Source organism: Phacochoerus africanus, chromosome 1 (assembly GCF_016906955.1).
Source record: "Phacochoerus africanus isolate WHEZ1 chromosome 1, ROS_Pafr_v1, whole genome shotgun sequence".
Lineage (NCBI taxonomy): Eukaryota > Metazoa > Chordata > Mammalia > Artiodactyla > Suidae > Phacochoerus > Phacochoerus africanus.
This window is the reverse complement of record NC_062544.1, coordinates 153,358,472-153,381,950: the sequence shown is the minus strand read 5'-3', so window position 1 is coordinate 153,381,950 and position 23,479 is coordinate 153,358,472. Positions and strand designations below refer to the sequence as shown.

The 23,479-nt window shown below is 56.3% G+C and overlaps 1 protein-coding gene across 4 annotated transcripts in view; it reads left to right on the top strand.

Annotated features, from left to right (window-relative positions):
- CHCHD6 (coiled-coil-helix-coiled-coil-helix domain containing 6) overlaps nucleotides 1–20,255 on the top strand; it is a 149,280-nt gene extending 129,025 nt beyond the window's left edge. For 3 of the 4 annotated variants that reach the window (XM_047782599.1, XM_047782607.1, XM_047782617.1), the window contains 2 exons: nucleotides 15,706–15,841; nucleotides 19,665–20,255. In XM_047782599.1, coding sequence (XP_047638555.1) covers nucleotides 15,706–15,841; nucleotides 19,665–20,027 — 499 coding nt within the window. In that variant the 3' untranslated portion in view covers nucleotides 20,028–20,255. Of the gene's footprint in view, nucleotides 1–15,705; nucleotides 15,842–17,352; nucleotides 17,557–19,664 lie in introns of those variants that run through there. The other variant, XM_047782627.1, reaches the window with a different exon arrangement.
- Nucleotides 20,256–23,479: the final 3,224 nt, after the last annotated feature.

Sequence of the window (23,479 nt, the reverse complement as noted above, 5' to 3'; positions counted from 1 at the left end):
GGAGCTGACGCCAACGCTGGCCTCCAGCACGCTGGCCAGTGAGTCAGCCAGATCCTGACATGCTTCCTCATTAGTCCTCCTTTTCCCCGGGTTGGACCAGGAAGGCCGAGGCAGATCTGGCAAGTCCCCATCAGAGGGAAGAGAGGTGTGGGGTTCGTCCTATCCTGCCTGTCACCCCCACCCCCCGGCACAGCCCCCACTCCTTTCAGAGTCTTGCAGGCTCTGGGCTCTGCCTGTCTGGATGCTCCTGCTGGAGACCATGTAGTTCTGTCCCTGGTTCTCCAGTATTCTGCACAGGTTGTAGGCATTGGCCTAGTGGCCCGGCCCTTGTGGCCTCAGTGTTCTGGCTGCAGGGACTAATGAGCCAAGTCCCCCTGCCACCTCCCTGCCTGTGAACACCTCCTGTGCTTTCCTTGGGGCGTCTGTTTCATCTTCTGGGATCTGGTCGCGTACTGAAGAGACTCAGTCTTTGAAACAAAAGAGTGGAATCCTCCTTGTGTCTTGCTTGTGACACCACACTTGGCCAGAGAGTCCCTTCTCTCAGCCAGGGTCCTCTTGCAGGTCAAAGGGGTGGCTATCCATTTTCTTTTCTTTTTTTCCTTGGCTGCCCCCCCTGGCATATCAAAATTCCCAGGCCAGAGATCCAGTCCGAACTGGAGCTGGGACCTATGCCACAGCTGCAGCAACGCTGGATCCTTAGTCCACTGCCTTGGGCCAGAGATTGAACCCGCACATCCATGGAGACAAGCCGGATCATTGACCCGCTGCACCATAGCAGGTGCTAGGGTGACCATCCAGTGCTCACAGGGTTGTGTGAGGCCCAAGGGAGCTGGCCTGTCCCTTCCCGCCCTCTCCTGTCTCTGCAGCCACAGCTCCTGTGCTGGGGAAGCAAACAGGCCAACCCATGATATCCCCTCTAAAGCCCCACAGCCCGGGCACCAAGAACGGCTTCCTGCCCCCCGTCTGCACGTCCCACACAGGCAGGACGCCTCGGGCTCACACATGATCTCATGTCATCTGCTGTGCTCAGGTGGTGCTTTTACTTGGGTCTTGGTTCCAGTGGCAGGATGGCAGCATTGGCATGAAGCAGAGGGTCTGGTCTCACTGTGATGTCCCTCCCTCTGTGGCTCTCCCCTCCCTCCAGTGACTGGACACTAAGACCCAACACAGCCTGTGCCACTGACCACTCAGGCAATCTAAAACCAGGTAGGCGCTCCTGGGCAGCCTGCCCGTCCACTAATCCAGCCTCACCATGGCTCATGCTTAGGCCCAGCCTCTTAGGGTGACCCGTCCCTAAGGTCCAGGCTGACGGCCCAGACAGGACAGTACCCCGCGGTGAGACAAGGTGCGGCCACCTCTGGTTGCCTGGCTGGAGGGTGGAGGGCAGGAACCGTGGTGACAAAAGGTTCTTTGCTTTCAGGGTTTGTTACATACAGATTCTGTACATCAGCTCAAAACCATGGGCAGCTTAGTCCCATTGCTTGTCTAAGAAAAGGCCACCAGTCTGGTTGCAGCTATAACAGGAATGTTACATGTAGACAGGATGGTGGTAATGACAAAGCTTGCTGCTAGTCGTGCGCATAAAATTCATGCCACTTTCCACATGGTCAAAAGGAGTAGTGAAGCTGTATTTATTTCTTCAAAAGTAGCAGCACCCCTCTTGAGGAATTAGGAAAAATTATGAAGGGAGTTGTGCAGCATGGTCAGTCCCTACTGTGGGTCAGGCCGAACTGCTTAGGATGGCACATACATTTCCAGATGGCGGAGCAGTGCGGGGTGGGGAGGGGACAGCTGTGCTGCTTTTGCTGGGGCTGACATGGCAGAAGTGGCTGGTTCTTGGCCCAGGAGTCCACATGGATTCCATGTGGGGCAGGCCGTGGCAACTCCTATACTGTCTGTGTGCATATGCACTGGGTCTCTGCAGTGGGTCACACATGGCACTACGAATGGTGAAGCCATCCTGGGCTTCACCAGATGGACAGCTTCTCCTTTGAGGGTCCTGCTCATGCTCCTGCAGGCAGCGGGATGGGGGCCTGGCACTCGTCTGATGCATCCTGCATCCTGGGCGTCTTGACTGTGTCATCTTGCTCACTGTCCTTGTTCTGCATGCGGTAAAGTGGAGAGTCGTGCCATGAATGGGCCTCCTAAGGGGATGGTGGTAATGAGCAGGAGCACCATGTCACCTGGGTCCAGCCCCTGCCAGTGCTCCTGGGCCTCCTGAAGGGGCGAGTGCCCAAGCCTTCGGGAGTGCCAGCCCTCGAGTGACGGGAGCAGACACGTTTCAGCACAAGGGCCCTAGAAGCAGTGCATTTGGTCTGTGAACAGAAATCCTTGCCTGGTTGATTACCCTTAACCCCGAGTGCAGGGGGAGGCTCATCTCTGCCCCATTTCATGCAGCTCTCAGCCTCTTATACCAGCCTGTCTCTCGTGTGCACAGCGGGGTGGGTGCATGTGCCAGGGGACAGGGTGGAAAGTGCCTTGGCTGGTGACAGCTGTGGCTATGACAGCGCAGAAGGCGGGAGCTGTGTCCTCATAGACCTGGGTGACAGGGGGATAAAGTGGGGTCCCCCAACCATCCGGCTGATCTTTGTGCACATTTCCTTTGACTCCGAGAATAAATTGATTTCTGTTTGAGGATTTTCAGAGATAAGCAGGCCTTTATTTCACCTAATTCAACAAAGATTAGCTCCTGCTTTGTTCAGGAGCCCTCGACTCTGACTTCTCGCACCCCCGTCTCCACCTCTGTAACTGCATGTGTGCTGTGTGCTAATAACACTGTAAGTGATGGACTTTGAAAATCCATGCAGACCCGGAATGCCAGATTTGGTGTCTGCACATTGTTTGATTTGCTATTTACTGTTGTGCCTTGAAGTCATCAGTAATTGCAATATCCAGATGGTTACGTATCACTACAATTTTCAAAATCAAAGGTAGTTTTGTCATCTGATTAGAAGAATAGTACATAAGTGTTAAAAAAACAAAAAAACAAAAAGCACCCAAATGATGCAGAAAAAAATTAAGTTTTTTTTTTTTTTTTTAAAGCCCAAATCTCCCCATGCTTAGTCTTGGTGAAGTTGTCATGAGTCACGGGCATGGACACACAGTTGGACGTCAGGACCCTGGGCTCATGGAGACACGCCTCACCCCCTCATCCGTGTTCTGTGGACCATGCCTATGTCAGTAATGCAGACTTACACGTTCATTTTTTATTTTTTTTCGTCTTTTTGTCTTTGTTGTTGTTGTTGTTGTTGCTATTTCTTGGGCCGCTCCCGCGGCATATGGAGGTTCCCAGGCTAGGGGTTGAATCGGAGCTGCAGCCACCGGCCTACGCCAGAGCCACAGCAACTTGGGATCCGAGCCGCATCTGCAACCTACACCACACCTCACGGCAACGCCGGATCGTTAACCCACTGAGCAACGGCAGGGACCGAACCCGCAACCTCATGGTTCCTAGTCGGATTCGTTAACCACTGCACCACGACGGGAACTCCTACACGTTCATTTTTAATAACCACGTCGTTATTCCTTAGAATCAGAATTTATGTAATTGATCACTTATTGATGAATCTGGGAGAGTTTTCTGATTTCCTTACCAATGTAATGACAACTACGACAAACAGCTTTATGTGACATTGTGCACTTGTTTAAATCCTTCTGGAGGGATTTGTTGGGTCAAAGGACACACACGGGTTTACATTTTTCCTGCTGGCTCTCCAAAACAGTGCAGGGTCTATAGCAGTTTTCACTCGACAATGATTCTGGATGGTGTCCATCTTCCCAAGCCCATACATGATTTTAACAATATTTCTAAAATTTTTTTTTTGCTAATCTCAAAACCAAAACCAAACAAGAAAAACCTTTTACTTTCAAAACCCCTCGTGAGTTCCTGTTGTGGCTTAGTAGGCCAAGGACCTGACATTGTCTCTGTGAGGATGTGGGTTAGGGTTAGGATTAGGGGCCTCGCTCAGTGGGTTAAGGATCCAGTGTTGTTGCCCGCGGCAGTGTAGGTCACAGATGCAGCTCAAATCCTGTGTTGCTACAGCTGTGGTGCGGGCCTGTGGCTGCAGCTCCAATATGACTCCTAGCCTGGGAACTTCCTATGTTGCAGGCCCTGAAAAGGAAAAAAAAAAAAAAAAAGAAAGAAGAAAATCCCTCGTTTCTTCTGGTATCAGTGAGGTTAAACCTTTTCAGAAATTATAGACCGTTTGGATTTCTTTTTTTGTGAATGATTGACTTAAGGCCTTTGCTCTTTATTCCTTATTAGTCCTTTTTAAAAGGTCTTTGTGTAATGGTGTTGTTAATCTTTTATTTTTTTGTAACTTTTTTTAGTTTAATTTTTGCCCTTGGGAAGTTGATTTGGGGATAGGGACCTGGTGTATTTTTGTCGTGGTTCATTTTCCTGTTTGTGACTCAGGTTATATCATGAAGGTCTTCCTTCCCCCACACCTGTGTTTTTAGGACTAGCATTTCTCTGACTTATCCCCTAACATTAAGTCATGCTCCAGGACGCCCCACTGCGTTTCTCAGGCGCAGGAAGTAAAGTACAGATCCACGTTTGTTCCCCCTTTGTCCGTTACCAACAATGGTGTAAGAGTCCACCCAGTCATGGTTCATGTCCTTGGGTCTATTTCTAGACTCTTTCCCGGGGCCAATCCTGCATGTTTTAAACGTGTATAAAACAAACTGTGCAGCTGTAGTTATTTAAAATATTAAATATCCAGCAGAGCAAGTTCTTCTACCTTGGTGATCTTCTTCCAGGTTATCTTTCAGATGAATGTAGAATCAATTTGTCCAGCTTCCCCTTCCCTAATCCCAGCTGGAAAAAAAAAAAGAAAAAAAGGAAAATCTGGTGGGCTCTTTTTTGGGATAAATATATCCTTTTGAATACATACAGTCCTCCTAAATTGCCAGCCTTGTGTTTTATTTTGAAATCCTTTCAAAGCTATAGGGAGGTCATGGGAATGCACAAAGAGCTCTTGCCTTAACCCAGGTTCACAGTCGTGCACGTCAGAGTCTGAGCCCTTACTTCCTCCACTAAACAGAAAGGCTGTCTTTTCCTCACATGGTGACCTTTTGACCTGAAGATTTCCATTCCACTGGGTATGTCCTGGGACTGTCCTCTGTGACTGTACACAGCCCTTGTGGTCAGGAAACCCTGCCTGACTCAGCCACAGCCTGCAGGCACATCCTATGCTGCCTGGTTTGTGCTGCGTCTGTGTGGCCATGAGTCTCCTTCTTTTGGGACCTTGCTTGGTCTTTCTGTCTCCCATGACTTTGACAGTCTTAAAGGGTACAGGCCTCTCCCTCTGAAGGGTGACCCAGCCTGGGTCTGCCCGATGTTTCCTCATGGCCAGACTTAGGCCATGTGCTCTTGGCAGGAAGGTTCCTGGCACGTCCCATCCCCCACTGGGGATGTGGACCGTGACCCAGTCACACTGGTGTGTACCAGGTCACTGTTCCACAGGCTGCATCCCCGTGTTTGATCCATTCTGTGGGAGGTACTCCAGGGTGCCAGGGTCCTGACCCCTTCAGCCCCTGCCTCCAGAAACAGCCGTCCCCTGAATCAGCCACCATGGTCAGGGTCGCCGCAGCGATTATTTATTTCCACTGTTTCTTCTATATTTAAGAATCGATTTGAGGGAAGGTGTCCCTTCTCCTCCACTTAAGTGTCACTTTGTTGATGTTCCTCACTGGGTTTTAATAAATACCCTCATTTATGTTGATGTCTAGGATCTGGCCCCTTAGACAGACTCTTCTGCGCTTTTGACACATGGCTTCATGCTCTGAGCGGTCTTTACTCTCTGGAACATGTGTTCTGGCCCCAAGTGCTGGAATCAGCTCTGTCTCCAAGGAGCCCTGTTCTGTTTGCCAGAGAATGGTGTTTAGAAACCAAGATCTGACACTGGGTGTGCTTGCTGCTGCTGGGGTGTCACTGTTTCCACATACTCCTGGTGAATGGAGCTGGGAACACGTGTGCACATGCACAGGCATGCGTGTTTACATGTGTGAGTTCACATACACTGGTGCATGCATCTGTTGTGTATATAAAGTTCATACCACTTCCTCTGAGTCAAGTCCAGTGCTAGGGTTCTTGTAGCTTCTCAGGTTTAGATTTCCCTGCTTGGACAGTGGGAGGCCTGGCTCCCATTACCCTCAGCAACTGTGTGCTCACAGCTGTCATTGAACTTTCCTGCTAATTGTGACCCCCACCCCCAGTTGCAGAGGCATAGCCCCCTTCCTCCAGCTTCTCCTCCTGGGAGGCCTGGGAGAGGTGTCTATCCTCGTGCTTCATCCTTGGTGACTGGGGGCTGACAGGAGTTAGGACATGGGGCACAGCCCCACTGACTGCTGCACGGCCTTGGGGTGACTGCATGCTGCTGCCTCCTGGCTTTGGCTTGCTCATCTTGGGTCAGCTGACATTGGGGTCCCACTGAACTCTAGGGACCACAGCAGACTCATCCTGTTGAGGGGTCAGTCCTGGTTCAAAGCTTCCATGAGACATGAGGAGGAGGCTGGCCATCCTGGGTGCTTCCTGCACAAAGGCCACAGTCCCTTCTGGCCCTTAGGGACAGGTGACACCCTGAGGGACCCCTTTGGGGTGCAGCCCACATAGTGACTCAGCCCTAGGGCCAGGGGCACCCCTCAGAGTACCCTTGGTCAACCACAGAAAGGCCTTTGTGGTTTCTGAATGTGTAGGGGAGAACAGTTGAGGGTGGGAGGACCTGAAAATGGCCTCATCCAGCTCTATGCTAATCTTGTTTCTTCACTAAGATTAAGTTAGATTCATTGAGGAAACAGTTCTGCAGTTTGAAGGGCAGTGAGGAAAGTGATGCAGGGGTGGGTGGAGGAGGTAGAGTCTTGGGCTGGGGGCGGGTGATGGGTAGGGCTTCATGAAGAGCCTGAGTTAGTGGACTCAGGGGATGGGGGAGGAGACCTCAAGGAGGCAGTTCCTATGGTGGCAGGAGGCCTGTGCAGGCTGGACATGAGGGCCAGCCAGCAGCAGTGGAGGCTCCTGAGGCCAGGCCAGGTGCCTGGGGTCATGGCTAGAAGGCCTTCAGGAGGAGCAGCTAGGCCTGCTCACATCACCAGCAGGTGTTTCTGCCTGAGATTCACTGGATGGCATCTGGTGCAACCCTGCCCCTGTCCTTGTGTCACCTGTCAGGGGACAGCCCCTCACCAGAGCACATCACACCCACCCCAAACCTATCTGGGATGGAATTGCCAGTTATCCCACATGGATGCTTGGGGGCCGAGCCACCTAGTCCTGCGAGGTGAACAGGCTACCAGGCGCATGTGACCTGCCCTGCCCCAGAGGGAGACTTCTTGGTTTGTTCCTTTCCAGTTGGGGTTGAACCCCTGGGTGCTAGTGACCCATTGCCCGAGTGTGAGGGGGCTCTCCCAGGGGGCGCGGTCTCCCTCTGCTGGTCCACCCTGTGAGCTCGGCATCTGTAAGGCCCCAGGAAGCAGAGGTGGGAGGCTGTTCCTGCCCATGAGGCACTCCCAGCCCAGCAGGGCTGCTCCCACAGGTCTGGCCCCAGCAGCTGGGTGCCCTCATGGGCAGTGGGCAGTGCCAGCATCTCAGGGTGAGCAACACTGCCACACAGAGGTGCCACAGTTGATGGGGACACTTTGCTCCGGTCGGAGCTATGGGGGGCGGTGGGGGGCATGGGGACTGGCAGCGAGCTCATGCCAGAACCACAGCCCACACCCCCACCATGGACTTGTGGTGGCTGTGTGATGGGTGGAGCAGGGGAGGGTGAAGCTCCATGGGCACCAGGAGGCAGTGGAGAGGGTGTGGAGGAGAGGCCCCAAGGCGCTGCTGCCCCCTGTGTTCTGGGCATGGAGATATGACATTAGTGGGGGCTGGCCCAGCCCTGAGTGACGAAGAGGTTGGGGAGCTGCCACTCAAGGTGGGGGTGGGCCTGGAGGACCGCAAACCCTGAGCTGCTCCACTGTCTCTACCTCCCACTTCTTTTCCCCCAACATGGCTCCACAGGGGCTCAGCCAGGCCAAGGTGTTGTCTGGTGGGTGAGTGACTCCGGTGAAGCCTCTTCATGGACCCAAGGGTCTTCACTGCATGGCCAGGCAGCCACCCCCAGATTTTAGCTGCATCTTTCGGTGGCTGACCCCATCCCCCCAACAGCTGTGTGGCCAAGGCACTGCTGGCCTCTCTGTGGACCTCATGCCTATTGCACAGCGGTGCTACCTCTGTCTGGCCTGCAGAGAGCGGCCAGCACCAACGTTCCAAGGGTGGTGCGCCCCACTGTGTCCTGCAGCTTCTGATGTGCACCAGGGATGGGCTCCTCAGACACCGTGTGTGCCTCCCCCCGCTCCTGCCCTGCCCTTGCCACCTGTCTGCCAGGCCTCAAGGGCCCGCAGGGCATGTGGTGGCCCCTCCACTGTCACAGCGTTCATATCTCCCAGATGCGCCTCCTTCAAGGCTGTGGCTTTACTAGGGCCCAGTGGCCTGGATGCCACCTGGGAGCTGGCCCTGCCTCTAGGCCTGTAGATGTTGGCCAGGTCCCTGGGGCCATCCCCAGGCTCTGTCTCTTGGTGGTCTGGCCTTGGTGAGAACTTGCTTGAGAGCCCGTCCCTGGGCTGCAGGTGTGTGGCAGGGCCTGCACAGCTATCCCTATGGAAAGGCTTTGCAAGAGGAGGGGGCGCAGCAGGCTGGGAGGGCAGAGCAGGACAGAGGCTGGTATCCAGTGAGGGCTGGCGGCTTGTGTGCAGAGGGAAACATGTCATGAGGCCTTTCTGGGCTGGGCCTGGGTTCTGGGAGACTTGAGCCCAGTCCAGCTGAAGCAGAGGGCGGGCAGCCCCGCGTGCAGTTCTGCAGGAGAGCCTGGGCCAGGGCACCTGTATCTTCAGGCTCGGAGAGCCCCCAGGTGTGTCGCAGGGAGTCGGGGGAGGCAGACAGGAGTATACCAGCAGGCAAGTGACGTTGCCCAGGGCACAGGGCCTTGTGTGTGTGTTGGGGGCCTGGGTCATGGGGGTCCTCAGGCGTCACTGCTGCTGCTCCCTGCCCTGGTGCCCAGGGAGCCATCCTGAGAGCATCCTGCCCAAGCAGAGCCCCTGGGGCCCCAGCCACCAAGGGACCACAAGGACCAGTGCCAGAAGACTTTTTAGCCCAGTGGACCTGGGGTGGCCCTTCTTAGACACCCAAGACCCCCAGAGACCCTGCTGCCTCCTTGGCCCATGTCTGTCCCACACACCTGGTGACTTGGGAGGCTCCTGGGAGGATGCATGCTTCCCCTGCTGCTTTTTCACAAAGGATCCTAGTCAAGAGCAGCCTGTGTGTGCATGCAAGTGTGTGAGTGTGTGCATGTGTGTTGCGTGTGTCTGTGTGAGTGTGCTCGAGCGTGTGCATACAAGTGAGCATGTGTGAGCGCAAGCACATGTGTTGCGTGTGCATGTGAGTATATGTGTGCGTGTGAGCATGAGCTTGTGTGAGTGTGTTACGTGTGTCCGTGTGTGCATGCAGATGTGCGTGTGTCTATGCACAGGCTTGTGCGAGTGTGTGCGTGGGAGTGTATTGCATGTGTCCATGTGTGTGTGTAAGCATATGTGTATGTGCGATGCTGTCCCAGGGAGGAATCCAGCTTGTGCTTTGTTTCCTTGGGAACAGAGCTCTGCTGGGCCTGGGCTCCTGAACAGCTACCTCCTGGGGGGGCCATGGAGGCCAGCATGGGGCGGGCTGGTGGACGATGTGTCTTTGTCCCCCACCCCCGGCTGAATGGCACATGGTTGGTAGAGGCCAGTTAAGCAAGTTCTTAATAAGCAGCTGGTCTCGTCAGCACCTCAGCCTGGCCGGGGCTAAACTAGAGCCTGTCCGGCAGCGAGATTGGACCTGACAGAGATGGATGCTCAGCCTGCTGGGACCCCCCCCCCTCCAGCTGTAATAAAAAGCCTGCTCCGTGTATTCACCCCCTGCTGGTACTCCTCAGAAATTAAGTGTCAGGAGGATGTCTAATAGCCCGGTTCCACACCAGGCCAATATTATCAGATGGATGTCAGCAGTGATAACAGGAGAAGGGTAAGTTGATGAGATTTCCTTTATTAAATAAGAGAGCACACAGAGGGTCTGAGTGCACAAGGGCATCCCGCCCAGGCCTAGCGCAGCTGGGCTTGTGTGGGAGGTCCTGTCCCCGTGAGCTCAGGGGCGGCCCCCCACCCGCCAGGCTCCCATGAGGCCTCTTCCTTCCCACCCCCACCACCCTGCTCCACAGTGGCCAGCCGACATCTCCCCGCTCTCCCATGGACCCCACCTACCACCCCCTGGTCTCCACTTCCAGTCCACAAACTTCTGGCTCTGTTGGGAGCCTGAATACCATTCGTACCCATGGTTGTTTCTTTCTTGGAGTTTTTTTTTTTAGAATTTTCCAAAACTGGAATGGAGCTAAAATGAATGCAGTGTGGAGAGCAGGGGCTGTGGAGCCAGACAACCAGGCTTTAAAATGGCTCCATCCCACTGCTGTGTGGCCTTGGGCAAGTCACCTAACACCTCTGATGCTAGGAACCCCACCTGCAGGGCCTGGCAGATGCTGGTCCCCAGAACGACCTGGACCTCAGGCCTGGCACACTTTCCACCCGTGTTGCTTGCCGGAGCCAGGTACACCTGTGTCGCTCCCCCTACCCCCAGCCCAGATCTCTCTCCCTTGGAGCTCTCCAGGCCTGGGGGTGGAGTGTGGTCAGTCCTGTCCCCCGGGGGCAGAGGTCAGATGCTGCACAGACCAAGAGCCCAGCATGCAGCTGCCATGGCCGAGGCCCCTCAGTCACAAGATGCAGGTTTCTCTCTGTTAGAAGGTGACTAGTGACCCATTTACCTCCTACCACTTCCCTGCAGGGCCGACTGTATACATTTCCCAGGGCTGCGGTGACCAGAAACTGAACCCAGGCACCTGACCGCAGGATAGGCTCTGCCTGAAGTTGGAGGGGCCCTGGGCTTTGTCCGGCCTCTGTGTTGCTAGAAGGTTTGGTGTCCTTGGCTTATAGATGCAGCACCACAGCTTTTCCTCCATTGCCACATGGCTTATCCCTGAGTCTGTGTCTCGCCTTCTCTTAGAAGGACACAGTCATATTGGTTTAGGGGCCTCGCTGCCTGATGACCTCATCCTAATTGTATTTGCCTCAACCCTGTTTCCAACTGAGGGCCCCTTCTGAGGTTCCAAGAAGGGCATGCATTTCATGGGGAGACAGTCCTCCCCGCTGACCTTCCCGTGTGTTGCAGGTAGCTCTCAGCCATCACCTACACCACTCACCACAGACATCCAGCCTGAGGTGACACAAGCTGAGCGTCTCGGCTTCACTATACAAGAGCTGAAAACAGCCCCCGGACGCAGGCTAGTTCCGATGGTGGGAGGTTCCTTTCCCCTCCGGGCCATGCTTGCCTGCGATCTCAGCCCTGTCCCCTCCACAGGCCCACGAGGCTGATGTGGACCACCTCCCGGTGCTCTTGCTGCGTGACCTGGTGCACGGTGGGTGAGCATGTGCACACACATGGCAGTCTAGGCCACGCCTGGTCACGTGTTCTTACCCATGTGGAGCCTGGGCCTCTGAGCTCTGAATGGGGACAGACGGGCAGACATGTTGGAACCCAGTGGTGTGTGTGCCATAGAGGGGGGACCTTGGGCTTTGTGTCTTCAGGGGTGGGGAGCAAGGCCAGAGAGAGGGATGGACACAGATAGGAGGATCCCCTGGGTCCCCAAGCCATGTCCTGGTTGTCCCCTTGAAGTGTCTGTGCCTGGGGAGTAGGAAAGAGGCCAAGAGCGCAGCAACCTCCAGAGGCCTGAGACTCAGCTGGGGGGCGGGGGTTGGGGGGACACAGTGAGGAGAATCACTCAGTCAGCCCAGACAAGGGACAGCAGTTCCAGGTGTGTAGGGGCTGCTTGGGGCCCTGGGAACACTGGGCAGTTGTCTGAGAGTGGCTGATCGGTGGTGAGGGCACAGGTCACTGTGTCTCTGAGTCACTGAGTCTGCATTTGTCCTGGTGATGAAGTGAAGGAGTGCCTAGCACAGGGCCAGTGAGCTGCAACCACCCAAGAAATGGGTTTTTAACTGGCTTGCAGTTGGGACTCTACACTGCTTTACATTCTAGAGAAATCACTGACTGCTGCGGGAAGGGTGGGTGGGAGGCAGGGAGGCTGTCATAACAGTGGAAACGGGATGGCGGGGCTTCTGTGGGCTGTGGGGACATCAGGGACCACTCGCCCAAGTTACGGGGTGCAGAGGAGAAGTGAGGTGGGGCCAGGGCCACAGGGTCCTGGGGTCTGGCACAGAGCTGTGCAGAGAGAGGTGCCCTCAGGCAGAGCTCGTGGTGTGTCGGGGAGTGGGGCTGGCAGTCAGAGTCAGAACAGGGCCTCCCAGCCTCCAGGGCCCAGGGCTCTGATGGCCGCCCTGAGCCAGACAAGCCTGAAGGGACTGGCCTGGCCCAGGGTGGGTGGGAACAGAGCCCCATCTAGAAGAAAGGTAGGGGTGACATCTAGAAGGGGGGACACCTAGAAGGGAGGAGGGGACACCTAGAAAGAAGGAGAATGGACACCTGGGGGGGCATCTAGAAAGGAGGAGGGGGGGACACCTGGAAGGATGGGAAGGACACCTACAGTGATTCGTGGTATCTAACTAGGTGGGTGGCTAGTCACTGGGACCGCCTCTCCAGCACAGACACTAAGTAGGGGATGAGGTCCTTGGCACTTGATGGTGACCTCAGTGAGGAGATGTGATGTGGGGGTAACAAGTTTGGGCGGTAAGCTCAGACCTGGGGTCGAGGCATCTTGAGCTTGATGGTGCCTATGGCTGGATGGATGGGGGATTGGCTATAGCTGGAGAGATTCCAGGTCAGCAGAAAGGGCTGCCCAGAGCCCAGGGTCTTTCCCAAGGAGAGGGAAGAGGCATCTTTTGCCCAAAGTGGGTGGTGAGGTTTTGGTCCCTCTCATGGTGTTCCTGGCAGTGGAAGCAACAGGACTTGCACTGCCCGAGCGGCAGGGGCAGCATTGGAGCCCTAGGGCCGTTCTCCCCTCAGCCTGGGTGGTGGGCTGGGTGGTGCCCTGGCAAAGAGAGGACCACATTTACTCCGGGCTCATTGCGCCTTCTTCCGATACCCTTTATTGTAACTCATTCTGGAAATCTGTCATTTCTCCCGGTGGGTAGAGCTTAGTCACGGGCAGCATGGGGCTGGTGGTGCCCATTCCCAGAGGCCATCCGGGCATCACAGCCTCTGACCTGTAAGAGACCTCACTCTCCGCAGTGCCTACCATGGCTGAGGTCCTTGGAGGTGTGAAGCAGGCAGGTAGGAAGCCGTGTTCCTGAACACGTGTGACACCATGGGACAGTGATTCTGCTGAAGGAGGCCCTGCAGGTGTTGAGAACCGACTCTACAGCTGGCCCCAGGCTGCATGATGCCCTGGGCCCTCGTCCCTGCCCAGCCCTGACCTTAGAGGAAAGTGGCAGAGCCTGAGCCACACCCTGGGTTTATCTGCCCCTCAAACCTGTGTGCTTCTCTGTTGGCCCACGGGGCACCCGCTCAGGGGTCAGCTTGCTCTTCAGAGAAGGGTCCCCGCTGTGGGTGCCTTAAGCTTCCCAGGAAAGAGCCCTGGGCTGGGAGGCGCAGACAGATGCAGCCACCTCCAGCCCATGTCTAGGCACAGCCACAGAGCCTCCTGCCCTCACTCTCATCCAGAGAGTGCCACCCATCCCACCCCACCCCTGGCCCCATCCCACCATCTCAGCCCATCCTGCCAAGGAGTTAAGGCCAGCGAGGGCAGCTGACCTCTGACTGCCAACCTTCACCCCACCCCCACCCCCAGATGGAGACCTTAACAGCCCTCCAGTGGGGGAGCAGGCCGTCTCCATCCCTGGAAAGGTCCATACCACAGTACAGTCTGTGTCTGAGGAGCAGCTGTCGAGACTGAAGGCTTGTAAAGCCCAGGCTGCTCCGAGTGCAGTGGGCAGGGGCCGTGGCCTGGCAAGGTGGGCTGTGCTTGGTAGGTGCACCTGCTACTGTACACGGCCGTGCTCTCCCTGCCTGTCCATTCATGGCTGCTTGGTGGGCAAACAGGTGAAATTTCTTCCAGTTGACATTTTCCTGCCCTCCTGTCCCCTCATGTTGTTTCTGACAAATCCCAGAGAAGAGGGGCCTCAAAGGCCCAGAAGTGCCCCTGGTGTGATAGATGGATTACTTTAAGCCCAGTTTTTCCTGAACTGGGAGCTGGCTGGGTGTTCCGTAAAGTTGGCCCCCAGAATACACAGGGCCAGGGACCTGGAGGCAGGAGAGGGGACAGGGAGCGGGATGAGTCGTAGAGCTGCTGCTCTGCCTCTTTCCAGGCAGCAGGTTCGTCTCTGCCATCTTAGGTTGGCCAGTGGGAAAGGGGGGAAGCTGACGTATGTCAGCCAGCAGGCCCGAGGATGAAGCCACCCCACAGGGGCCGTGGGGGGAAAGGAAGTGCCACCTGCAGACTTGCAGGAGAGACAGTTAAATACTGAGCGCCTCGTCCTCCATTCCTGGTGCTGACCGAAGTCCTGACTAGGGACATGGTTGGTTTGAGTTGTCTGCAAACAGTACCTGCTACAAGCCTGGAGTTCCAAAACAGAGGTCCAGGCAGGGGCTGTCACTCTGCAGTGATGGGAGCATATCTGTGTGCACAAGGCAGGGTCCTTTCCCCCCTCCCCACTGTGCCTGAGAGCAGGAGGGCCATGTGGGGACCACGACTAGGCTGTGGCTCAGGGGTTCCTGCATGGACCTGCCAGGAACCATGGAAACCCTGTGAATGAGTGAATGCTGGAGCCTCTGCCTCCTAGTGTGACCTGGGCCAGCCACTTACCTGGCCTCTGCTGCCCTGTGTGTGTGTGTCATATGTGCATGTGTTGTGTGTGTGAGTGTGGTGCATGAGTGTGTGGTGTGTGTGGTGTGTGAGCATGAGTGAGGGTGAGTGTGTGTGTTGTGTATGTGTGTGTGTGTTGTGTGTGAGTGTGTTGGGGGGTGAGAGATGGCACCCCTGCCTGGAGCTGCAAGGAGCAGGAGCCTGAACATGTCAACATGTGAGCAGTGGAGTATGAACGCATGTGTGCATATGTGTGCATGACTTTGGGTGTGAGTGTATAGGTATTTGCACATGTGTTAATGTGTGCATATGTGTGTGGGGGCTGTGTGTGCCGAAGCGTGTCTGAGGAATGGGATGGAGGCAGTGGGAGAGGCGTCATTCAGGAAGGACACGCCGGTGACCAACTTGAGAATAATCTTTGTTTCACTTTTTTGTATTTGCTTCATATTTTTAGGAAGAGAACATAATTTTTTCATGAATATGTTTAGAGCCTAGATTTAGGTTCTAAACCTACTTTGATAAACAAAGAAAGAAAAAAATAGTACATCCCTCCAAAATGCTGCGGGATTATCTCCAGGAACTGAAAATCTTAGTTCTTTTTTAGGCATTCTACAGTTTTCCAGTTGTCTCTCTGGTGCCTGTATTAGTTTCAAAATCAGAAGAACAGCTTTTGGAAGGAGAGAGCCACCTTGAGTGTAATCCTGTGGTCACAGGAGCCTCCACCTGGGTCAGAGGCCTGCTGGAGACAGTGGGCAGGCGGGCAGGAAGGCAGGGATCCTAGCTGGCCACCTTGGCTCCCTCTCTGAGGGGGCCTGGAGCCGGTGGCCTCCATGCTGGCCCTTCTTTCCTCGCCCACTGGGCCAGCCTGGCCACCTCTCTCTGTCCGTAGGCCCCGCAGACTGGAGCCCGTGTGCTCAGGGCTGCAGGACCAGATCCTCCGCTGCTACCGCGACCACCTGCAGGAGGTGCTGCTGTGCTCCGACCTGGTCAAGGCTTACCAACACTGTGTGAGCGCTGCCCACAAGGTAAGGTCAACATTCTGACCTCCCCCTGCCTTGTGCTCCGGGACCTCGAGTGGGAAGGGGTGCTGGCCCCCAGGCTGGGTCACATCAGGCCCTGGCATCTGTCTGTCTGGGCAGCCTCCTAGTTAAGGGCATGTGCAGGCCACCTGGCCCTTAGCTCTGGGCAGTGGGGGGAGGCCCATGTGCAGGGCAGGAGTCACGCAAGGGGCAGAGGATAGCTCACTGCCCACCCTCTCCTGTGCTGACGCAAAGGGGCCCAGCCTGTGTGAGTGTGGGAGGGTGTCACGCGGTCCCAGGTCCTGCACACTCCTCAGCCTTCCTGTCATGGAGCAGGAGGCAAGCTCAGAGGTGTGGCGCCAGGTAGCCCTTGGCCTGGTCTGGTGGAGTCTCTGCTGCACAGCCCAGCCTCACCAGAGCCATCTATACTTCTCTGACCCTCAGGCTGGGGCTCTGCCCATGTACACGCCCAGGGCACTAGGTGGGCCTGGAGCCTGGTTGGGAGGCCAGGGTTCCTCTGGGTCCTGGAACATGCATGGAAAGCTGTGCTGGAAAGGCACTGCCACTGTCCCTGTAGTGCTTTGGCCCATGGAACGTGGACAACCCTCCCCAGCCTCTTCCTACCTACAAGGGCTTTGTGAGGGCACAGAAATCCTTTCCCTTCCAGGAACGGGCAGAGGGCAGCACCAAGCCCCTGCCCGCCACACACTTAACTTGAAAGGAAGGACCTGGGGCTCAGTACTACGGCTCCCCAGCTTCCCTCAGACCCCCCCACCCCAGCCCCTCCTGGTCCCTCTGTCTCTTGGTCCAGGCCCCTGCCCCCTGCAAAGTCTGACTTTAGCAAACAAAATCACCAATATGTCTTCACTGCACAAGGCAAGAGCAGGATTAGAGGAGGCAGGGGGCATGTCACTCTAGTGTCCGCAGCTCCAGCACGTCTGCCCAGGTGCCCTGCACCCCTGTGCTGCAGACAGAGTTCCTTCTGGGAGGGCCTCACCTCCCAGACACATATGCAGTCACCCGAGGTGCAGCCAGTGCTGACGAGGCTCCCACAGCTTCTGCCAGCCTCACCGCAAGAGGCTCCAGCCTTAGGGGTCCCTAAAAGTCATTTGCTCCTGAACGGCCAGGGAGTGGCCCGAGTGGGAGGTACCTCCTGGGGCTGCTGGGCCAACTCCAACCCCGTGTGGCACCCTCCAGGCCCAGGGACACGCTGTCGTGGGGCATGGGGATGGCGCCCCATAGCAGTCCTGCCTGCCTGCAAGGGCTCTCTAGCGCTTTGGCTGGGAAGGCTGAGGAAGCCAGGAGAGCAGGGCCAGGGCAGAGGTGGAAGCAGGTTGTGGCCCGCACGGGCACTAGTCTCAGAGGTGAAGGGACCCAGTCGCAGCCTCAGTCCCACCGGGGAGGACCATGTCCATTAAATGGTGGTGCCCACAGGACAGCCAGGAGCTCAGCCCTCGTGGGGCAGAGCTGGGGGTGCATGGAAGAGGCCCCATGCTGAACCCTGTCCTCCTTTGTAGGGTTGATGAGCAGCCTCCCTCCCGGCCTGGTGGTGACTTGGAGCCCTGAAGAGAGGCCAGTGTGGGACCACAGTCCACAGACCCTCCTACCCCTCACTGCAGCATGTCCTACTGGGCACCTCCGATGTCCCTGTGCTTGAGAAATAGCGTGTGCGTGTGTGCCTGTCCACAGACAAATAAAGCAGACGTCTCTGAGTCTAGTCACCCTCTGGGCTGCTGGCTGGTCACTGCTGCCTTCTCCGTGCATAGCCCCAAGCTGGTCCCGCCATCAGGCTGTTGCTCTAAGGGGCACCCACTGCAGAGGAGGCTGTGCAGGCCCCTAACTGCCTCTATAGCAGAAGCTTCCTGATGGGCTGAGCTCTGCGTCCAAAGCCAGGGGATGGTGCTGGGAAAGCCAGGGTCTGGGAACCCAGACGGGGACTGGGGTTGGGGCACAGGCCATGCATAGCTGGGCATTGCCAAGAGAAAATGGGCCAGCAGGGCAGGGTGCTGGGGGGTCTCCAGCTGGGGGGGGGGTCCTCTGAGTGATGTCACCCTGGCCTTGGGGGAGATGGGCTCAACTGGGGCCAGAGGGGAGCATTGCAGACCTACCGTCATGATGGACCCTCAAGGAGCTGGGGCAGGTCAGGGGACAGAGCTGGCCAAGCCTTAGGCTGGAATTGGCAGGGCCAAGATTTGAGTGGGTGAGGGGAGTGTGGGGGAACTTTCAGATGTTTGGCTTGAGTGCCGGTGGTTCCATAGACCGAGCAAGGGATATGGGTCAAGAAGGGCAGGTGACAGATGGGCTGGGATGAACTATGCCCACCTACAAGTCCTTGACCCTCAGCAGGATCCCCCGCTGAGGCACCCTGACCACCCCGGCTACACCCACCAGCCCAGTGCCATGTGCAGCTTGTGATCCACTGGCCACTTGGTCACTTGGCGGGTGACCTTACATTTTCTGCTGAAGTTTCTGGAGAGCTCTGTGCCCTCTTGGGCTCAGATCATACCACTTGACTCAGGCTTTGCAGCCCAAGCTCCACTCATCACCCAGTCCTCTCACGTGGAGCTCAGGTGGGGCTGAGTCTTGGCAGCACCTAGGTGCCTGGGTAGGTGGCGTCATAACTGTATCTGCTGGCTGTATGTTGGCCAAGGAGATTCCCCACCCAGAGGTCCTGGTCATCGTCCAGCTTCCAGAGCACACCAGGAGATGGTCAGAAACACACTGCAGTCAGGTGGGTGATGGGTTGCACGAGTGTATCCCCAACTAGGGGATGGCCCTCTGTGAGGTCAGCCGGGGGGGGGGTGTCACAGGTCACTGGCTTTTTGACCCTAAGTGACTTCAGAACCAACATTCAGCCAGAAACTGCTTAGGCCCCTCTGAGACACCCTTAGGAGCCTGTGGCGTCAGGGCCTTGACTACCTTCTGAGTCCTGTCCTGGGCTGCGGTGTGCAGCTCGCAGGGCACTGGCCACGCCTACCACCTGCCAGCTTCTTACACCGTCCCAGTGATGGGGTCCAAGGCTCTCAGGATTGTCCCTCTGGGGGGGCCATTTTATGGGTGCCCACGGGCAGTGTGGCGAGGTCCAGGGTGGCTTCCAATGGAGCCCCGGGCAGCATTCCCTGCTTCCCATCTATGGAAGGGAGACAGTCACATGGGGGGGGGGCTATGTCCAGGTGAGTGCTCAGCAAGTGTGACAGCAGGGCATCCAGCTGGGCTGCATCCAGTTACCACCCAGTGGTGGGGGTGGTCCAAAGGCTGGGCTCCCCTCCCCACACCTGGAGCAGCCCAGCTTGGCCCTCGCCCTCTGCTCTCTCCCCTTACGAGCACAGTCAGTCCCTGACGAATGTCCTGCAGGCTCATGTCTCCCTAATCCTACACTTGTCTCCACATCCTAGAACTTGGGTCAGTGCCCCAATCCTGTGTCCCAGCAAGAAAGCTGACCTTGATGTCCGTTGTGGCCAGGCCCTCGGGAGGCTTGTGTGGGGCTGGAGGGCTGAGCCGGACCTGGCTTACCATAGTGTCTATAATAGCTGCAACACTGGAAACAACCCAAATGCCCAACAGCGGGGATGCGCTCCGTCCATCGACAGCCACTGACACACGATTCAGCGTGGAGCTCGTGAATCCATTTAGGAAATAAGTTGTGTTAGCTGCCTGAGCCATTCTCTTTACATGAGAAAAACAAAAAGCACAAGGCCAGCATGGTGCACACCAGAACGCTTCAGTGCTTTTCTCTGGGAGATAGGATTATGGTGTGTTTTGTTTTGGGTTTTTATAATTACCTGTGTTTTCTATTGTTCTAAACTGACCAGAACATTTTTTTTTACAGCCCCCCGGCTTGAAGCTCCCAACACACATGGCAATGCATACGCTGCCTCTGCTGCCGGACTGGGGTCTGCGCTGGCCTCTCTTCCAGCTGGCTCCCAGGCCCGGCAGTGACCCCTTGGAAGAGTCTGGCTCTCGTTGGATGGGGAGCTGCCTGCCTGCTAAGGGGCAACAGGGCATGAAGCCTGAGGAGGAAACGTTGGGGGACTGTAGCAGGAGGGTCTCTAAGTACTCAAATTTTACAACAAACAGTGGCAGCAAATTCCACATATGTAGTCAAGGCTCTGGGACTGGCAATGCATCACTGAGCAAGTGGGAAACCAGCCATATAGAGGGTTACACAAGGGGAGAAATGTGGGCCAGGTGACCAGGAGTGGGGGCCTCACTGCCTGTGAGGCAGCACACAACTGCACCTGCTGCCTGACTTCCCACCCCCAGACCAGGAGCTGCCTCCTATCCCTGGCCCAGGAAGCAGCATGGCCAGGTCCAGGTCTCTCTTAAGGGAGACAATTTCACTTCGTACATGGTAACCTGCCTCATTAAGTGTAATGGACTGGTTATTCCCATTAAATAAACATCAACTAATTATGAAAAACATATTTTCTGAGGTTTGGCTATGGAATGGATATTCAGCCTCAAAACACACTTGGCAATGAGGTGGGATATAGACCACAGCAGGGAGGGCTGGTGGAGCCTTGGAAGTAGGGGGGCTCCCCAACCCCACCCTCTTCCTCCCTGGGGCTCAGTGAGCTCCCAGAATGTCAGGACCCTGCAGCACAAGTGACAGTCCCTGCTCAAATTTACAACTGAGAAGAGCTCTGGCTCACGTAAGAGAAAAGTGCAGAATGAAGCTTCAGGCATGGCTGGATCAAGGAGCTTAGGCATGGTGATTGGGACTTGGCTGCTCTCCTTCCATCTCAGTCCTGCTCTCTGAGGGGGTTATGGGCAGACAATAAACTGCTCCAGAGCTGGCAGAAAAATGTCAGGAACCTCTTAGGGGAGGCCAGTCAACATGAAAAAAATGCTCCACATCCTTGTGACTCATCAAGGAACTGCAAGTAAAGCCACAGAGAAATTCCCCTCCAATGGCCAGGGTTATGCAGACAGATGGCGCAGGTGTGGGCACCTGTCCAAGTCGACACTCGACACCTGACTCCGTGGTGATCAGCAGGTCTCCTGCTGGGTCGACACCACAAAGATGCCCGTGGGCCCAGGTGGGCCCAAGGGGACGTTTGCACAGCTGCACTCCTACCAGCCATGGTATTGAAACCACCCAGATGTCCCCAGATGATGCAAAGGTATCTTGTTTATCCTCACTGAGTGAGCACTGCTTGACAATGGAAAAGTACAAACTGGAGCTCTCAGAACTTCCCGGACACTCCCTAGGCACCTTGGGTGAGAGAACCCCGGTGGAGAGACTTCACATTTCCTAACAAGTTACCACCAACCTGGAAGCTCGAAGCCATGGCTCCGTGTCCAGGAGCCCGGGCACAGCCCAGCTGGTCCACCGCTTATGGACCCTAAGTCTGCCATCAGGGTTGGCCGGGCTGAGCTCCCCTCCCAGGCTTGGGGCTGCGGAACCTGAAGGTCAGACCTCCTTGGGCCTTTCAGAGAAGCAAGTTAGTGAATGTCTTACTGAATTAAGCAAAGCTAGGTTTTCATGAACCTGGTCCTATCCACTGTTTATGTCTCGTGTCTACTCTGACTGGCTGTTAAATATTTTGAATGTTACCTTTAGTGTTTGTCCCCGAAAAAGCCCTGCCTGCTCTGGAGGGGGTTTCCAGTGACTGGAGCTTGAGTCGGTTAGCATGTTCAGGTCCCAGCCCCTCACCAGCCCCTCTCTGATGCCCCCTCCCCCTCACAGAGCTTGTGCCCAGAATGCGGGTGCTTCTTGGCTGACCATGGTTCTACCTGCCTAGGATACAGGAGAGATGGGCTGGTCTTGTCTGCTCCTTGCACACTCCCTACCGTAGACCCTTTGACACCCCTACGTGGAAGAGACCCAGGCCCAGAAACGGTAACTTCCAGTCTGAGGTGCAGTGCAGGGCTGCTGCTGCTGCTGACCAGGTGGTGGGCTGGTGTGTCAGGCAAGCTTCCCAGCAGAGGCGCCTGGCTGGGGCTGTAGGCAAGGTCAGCAGAGTGACCTCATGGGGACGGGAGCAACATCACATGCAGAGCTCATGGTAGATGAGGGAAATCACAGATTCCCTATGACTAAGCTGGGGTAGGGGCCCAGCAGGCTCAGCCTGTTCCCTGGGGGCCCTTCTCTGTGCCACAGTTCCTCTCCATGAGAGGGGAAGGCCACAGCCCCCACCCCGTGGGTGGGGTTGGGTTGGGGTTGAGCAAGGCAGATTGAGAGAGCTCCCTGCCAGGAGGCGCCCACATGTTTCTCTGACCCTCACAGTGACCCTGGGGGCAGTGCCATCTGCCCCTCGACCCAGAAAAGGCTCTGAGTGGAGCCTGGGGAGGGGCTGGGAACCTTGTTTCTGCCTCTGAAGCCTGTGCGCTTCTGGACAAAGACCCCCGCATGAAGCCATTCCCAGGGGAGGGTTTTCCCTGAGAGGGAAAGGGGAAACGTGGATTGCTGAGCGCCTCCCCAGAAATTCCAACTTCCCTCTGTGTCTGTGCCCTCCCTGGCATGTGTCACATCTGCGGAGGAGACACAGGGGCAGCCCCAAGGTCCTGCCTGCCCTGCACCCTCTAATTCCCCCCAGAAACCCTGCAAGGTCCCATGTGCTGCCTTGAAGCTGGTGGAGCCCAGGGAGATTTGCCGGGCAGCACCCATGGCAATCCACACCACAAGCCCGCCATGTCCTAGTCACCAGAGAGACCCCTGCCTCCCAGGCCCCCCCGGGTGACAGGTAATTAGCAGCTTGGAAACCCCAGGACTGACTCTGCAGGATGGGACTGGCCTGTGGTTTATGTCAGAGTCAGGAGTGTCCCCAAAGAGGTGACGGGAGCTCCAGGTCTGGGGAGACTGAGGGGTGGTCAGGAGGGACTCCGGGCATGCCCAGGACCCCCAAGGTGGCCTCTGCTGTCCAACCTGCACAGCCGCAGAGCCATGGGGCCCAGCCCTGTCCCCAGAGGGAGTGCCAGCAGTGCAGCCAGGCCTGGGGGAGAACAGCAGCAGCACTTCTTAACCTTCCTGTTGTGAAGCAATTGCCATCCATAATGACAGCAGCCTCACAGAAGCTGTGAGGGTTGCATGAAGAGGTGCCCTCTCCCGGGCTCCCCGGAGGTCACACCCAGGTGCGCAGAAGTGAGGATGCCGGCATCAATGTGAGGTGTGTGTTCCATTCTGTCCCTTACCATGAATGGGCGGCTGTCACAGTCACCGCAATGGAGACACAGAATCGTGCCTCCCCCCCCCCCCAGGAACTACATCTGTTCCTGAACCCCAAGACGTTGTTCTGTGGGTGATGGGAATGCCTCTGGATTGAGTGTCCTTGGGTCCTTGACCATGCAGGGCTGTCCTTGGCTTTGGCACTGTGTCCCCATGTGGCTGTCCCAGGTCCCTATCACCTTGCTGAGGCCCCAGGCGGCTGTGAGGCGCTGGGGAGCTTTGTGAGGTCCCAATGCTCCGTCCACTGTGGCCCCAGGGCCCTCTGCCCCGGCTTTCTTCTGGGGGCAAGACTCCCGCTCGCCATTCCTCCTGGGTCCTCCTGGGTCCTGCTGACAAAATCTCTTGCTTCTCCTTCCCAGAGAACATCTTGCCTCCACTGTCCCTCGCTTCTTGGTATTTTCACAAAGTTGAAGAATTCGTGGTTGGTGGTTTTGGTTCGGCCTCCGTGGTTTCCATCCAGAGGTTCCCGTGGTTCA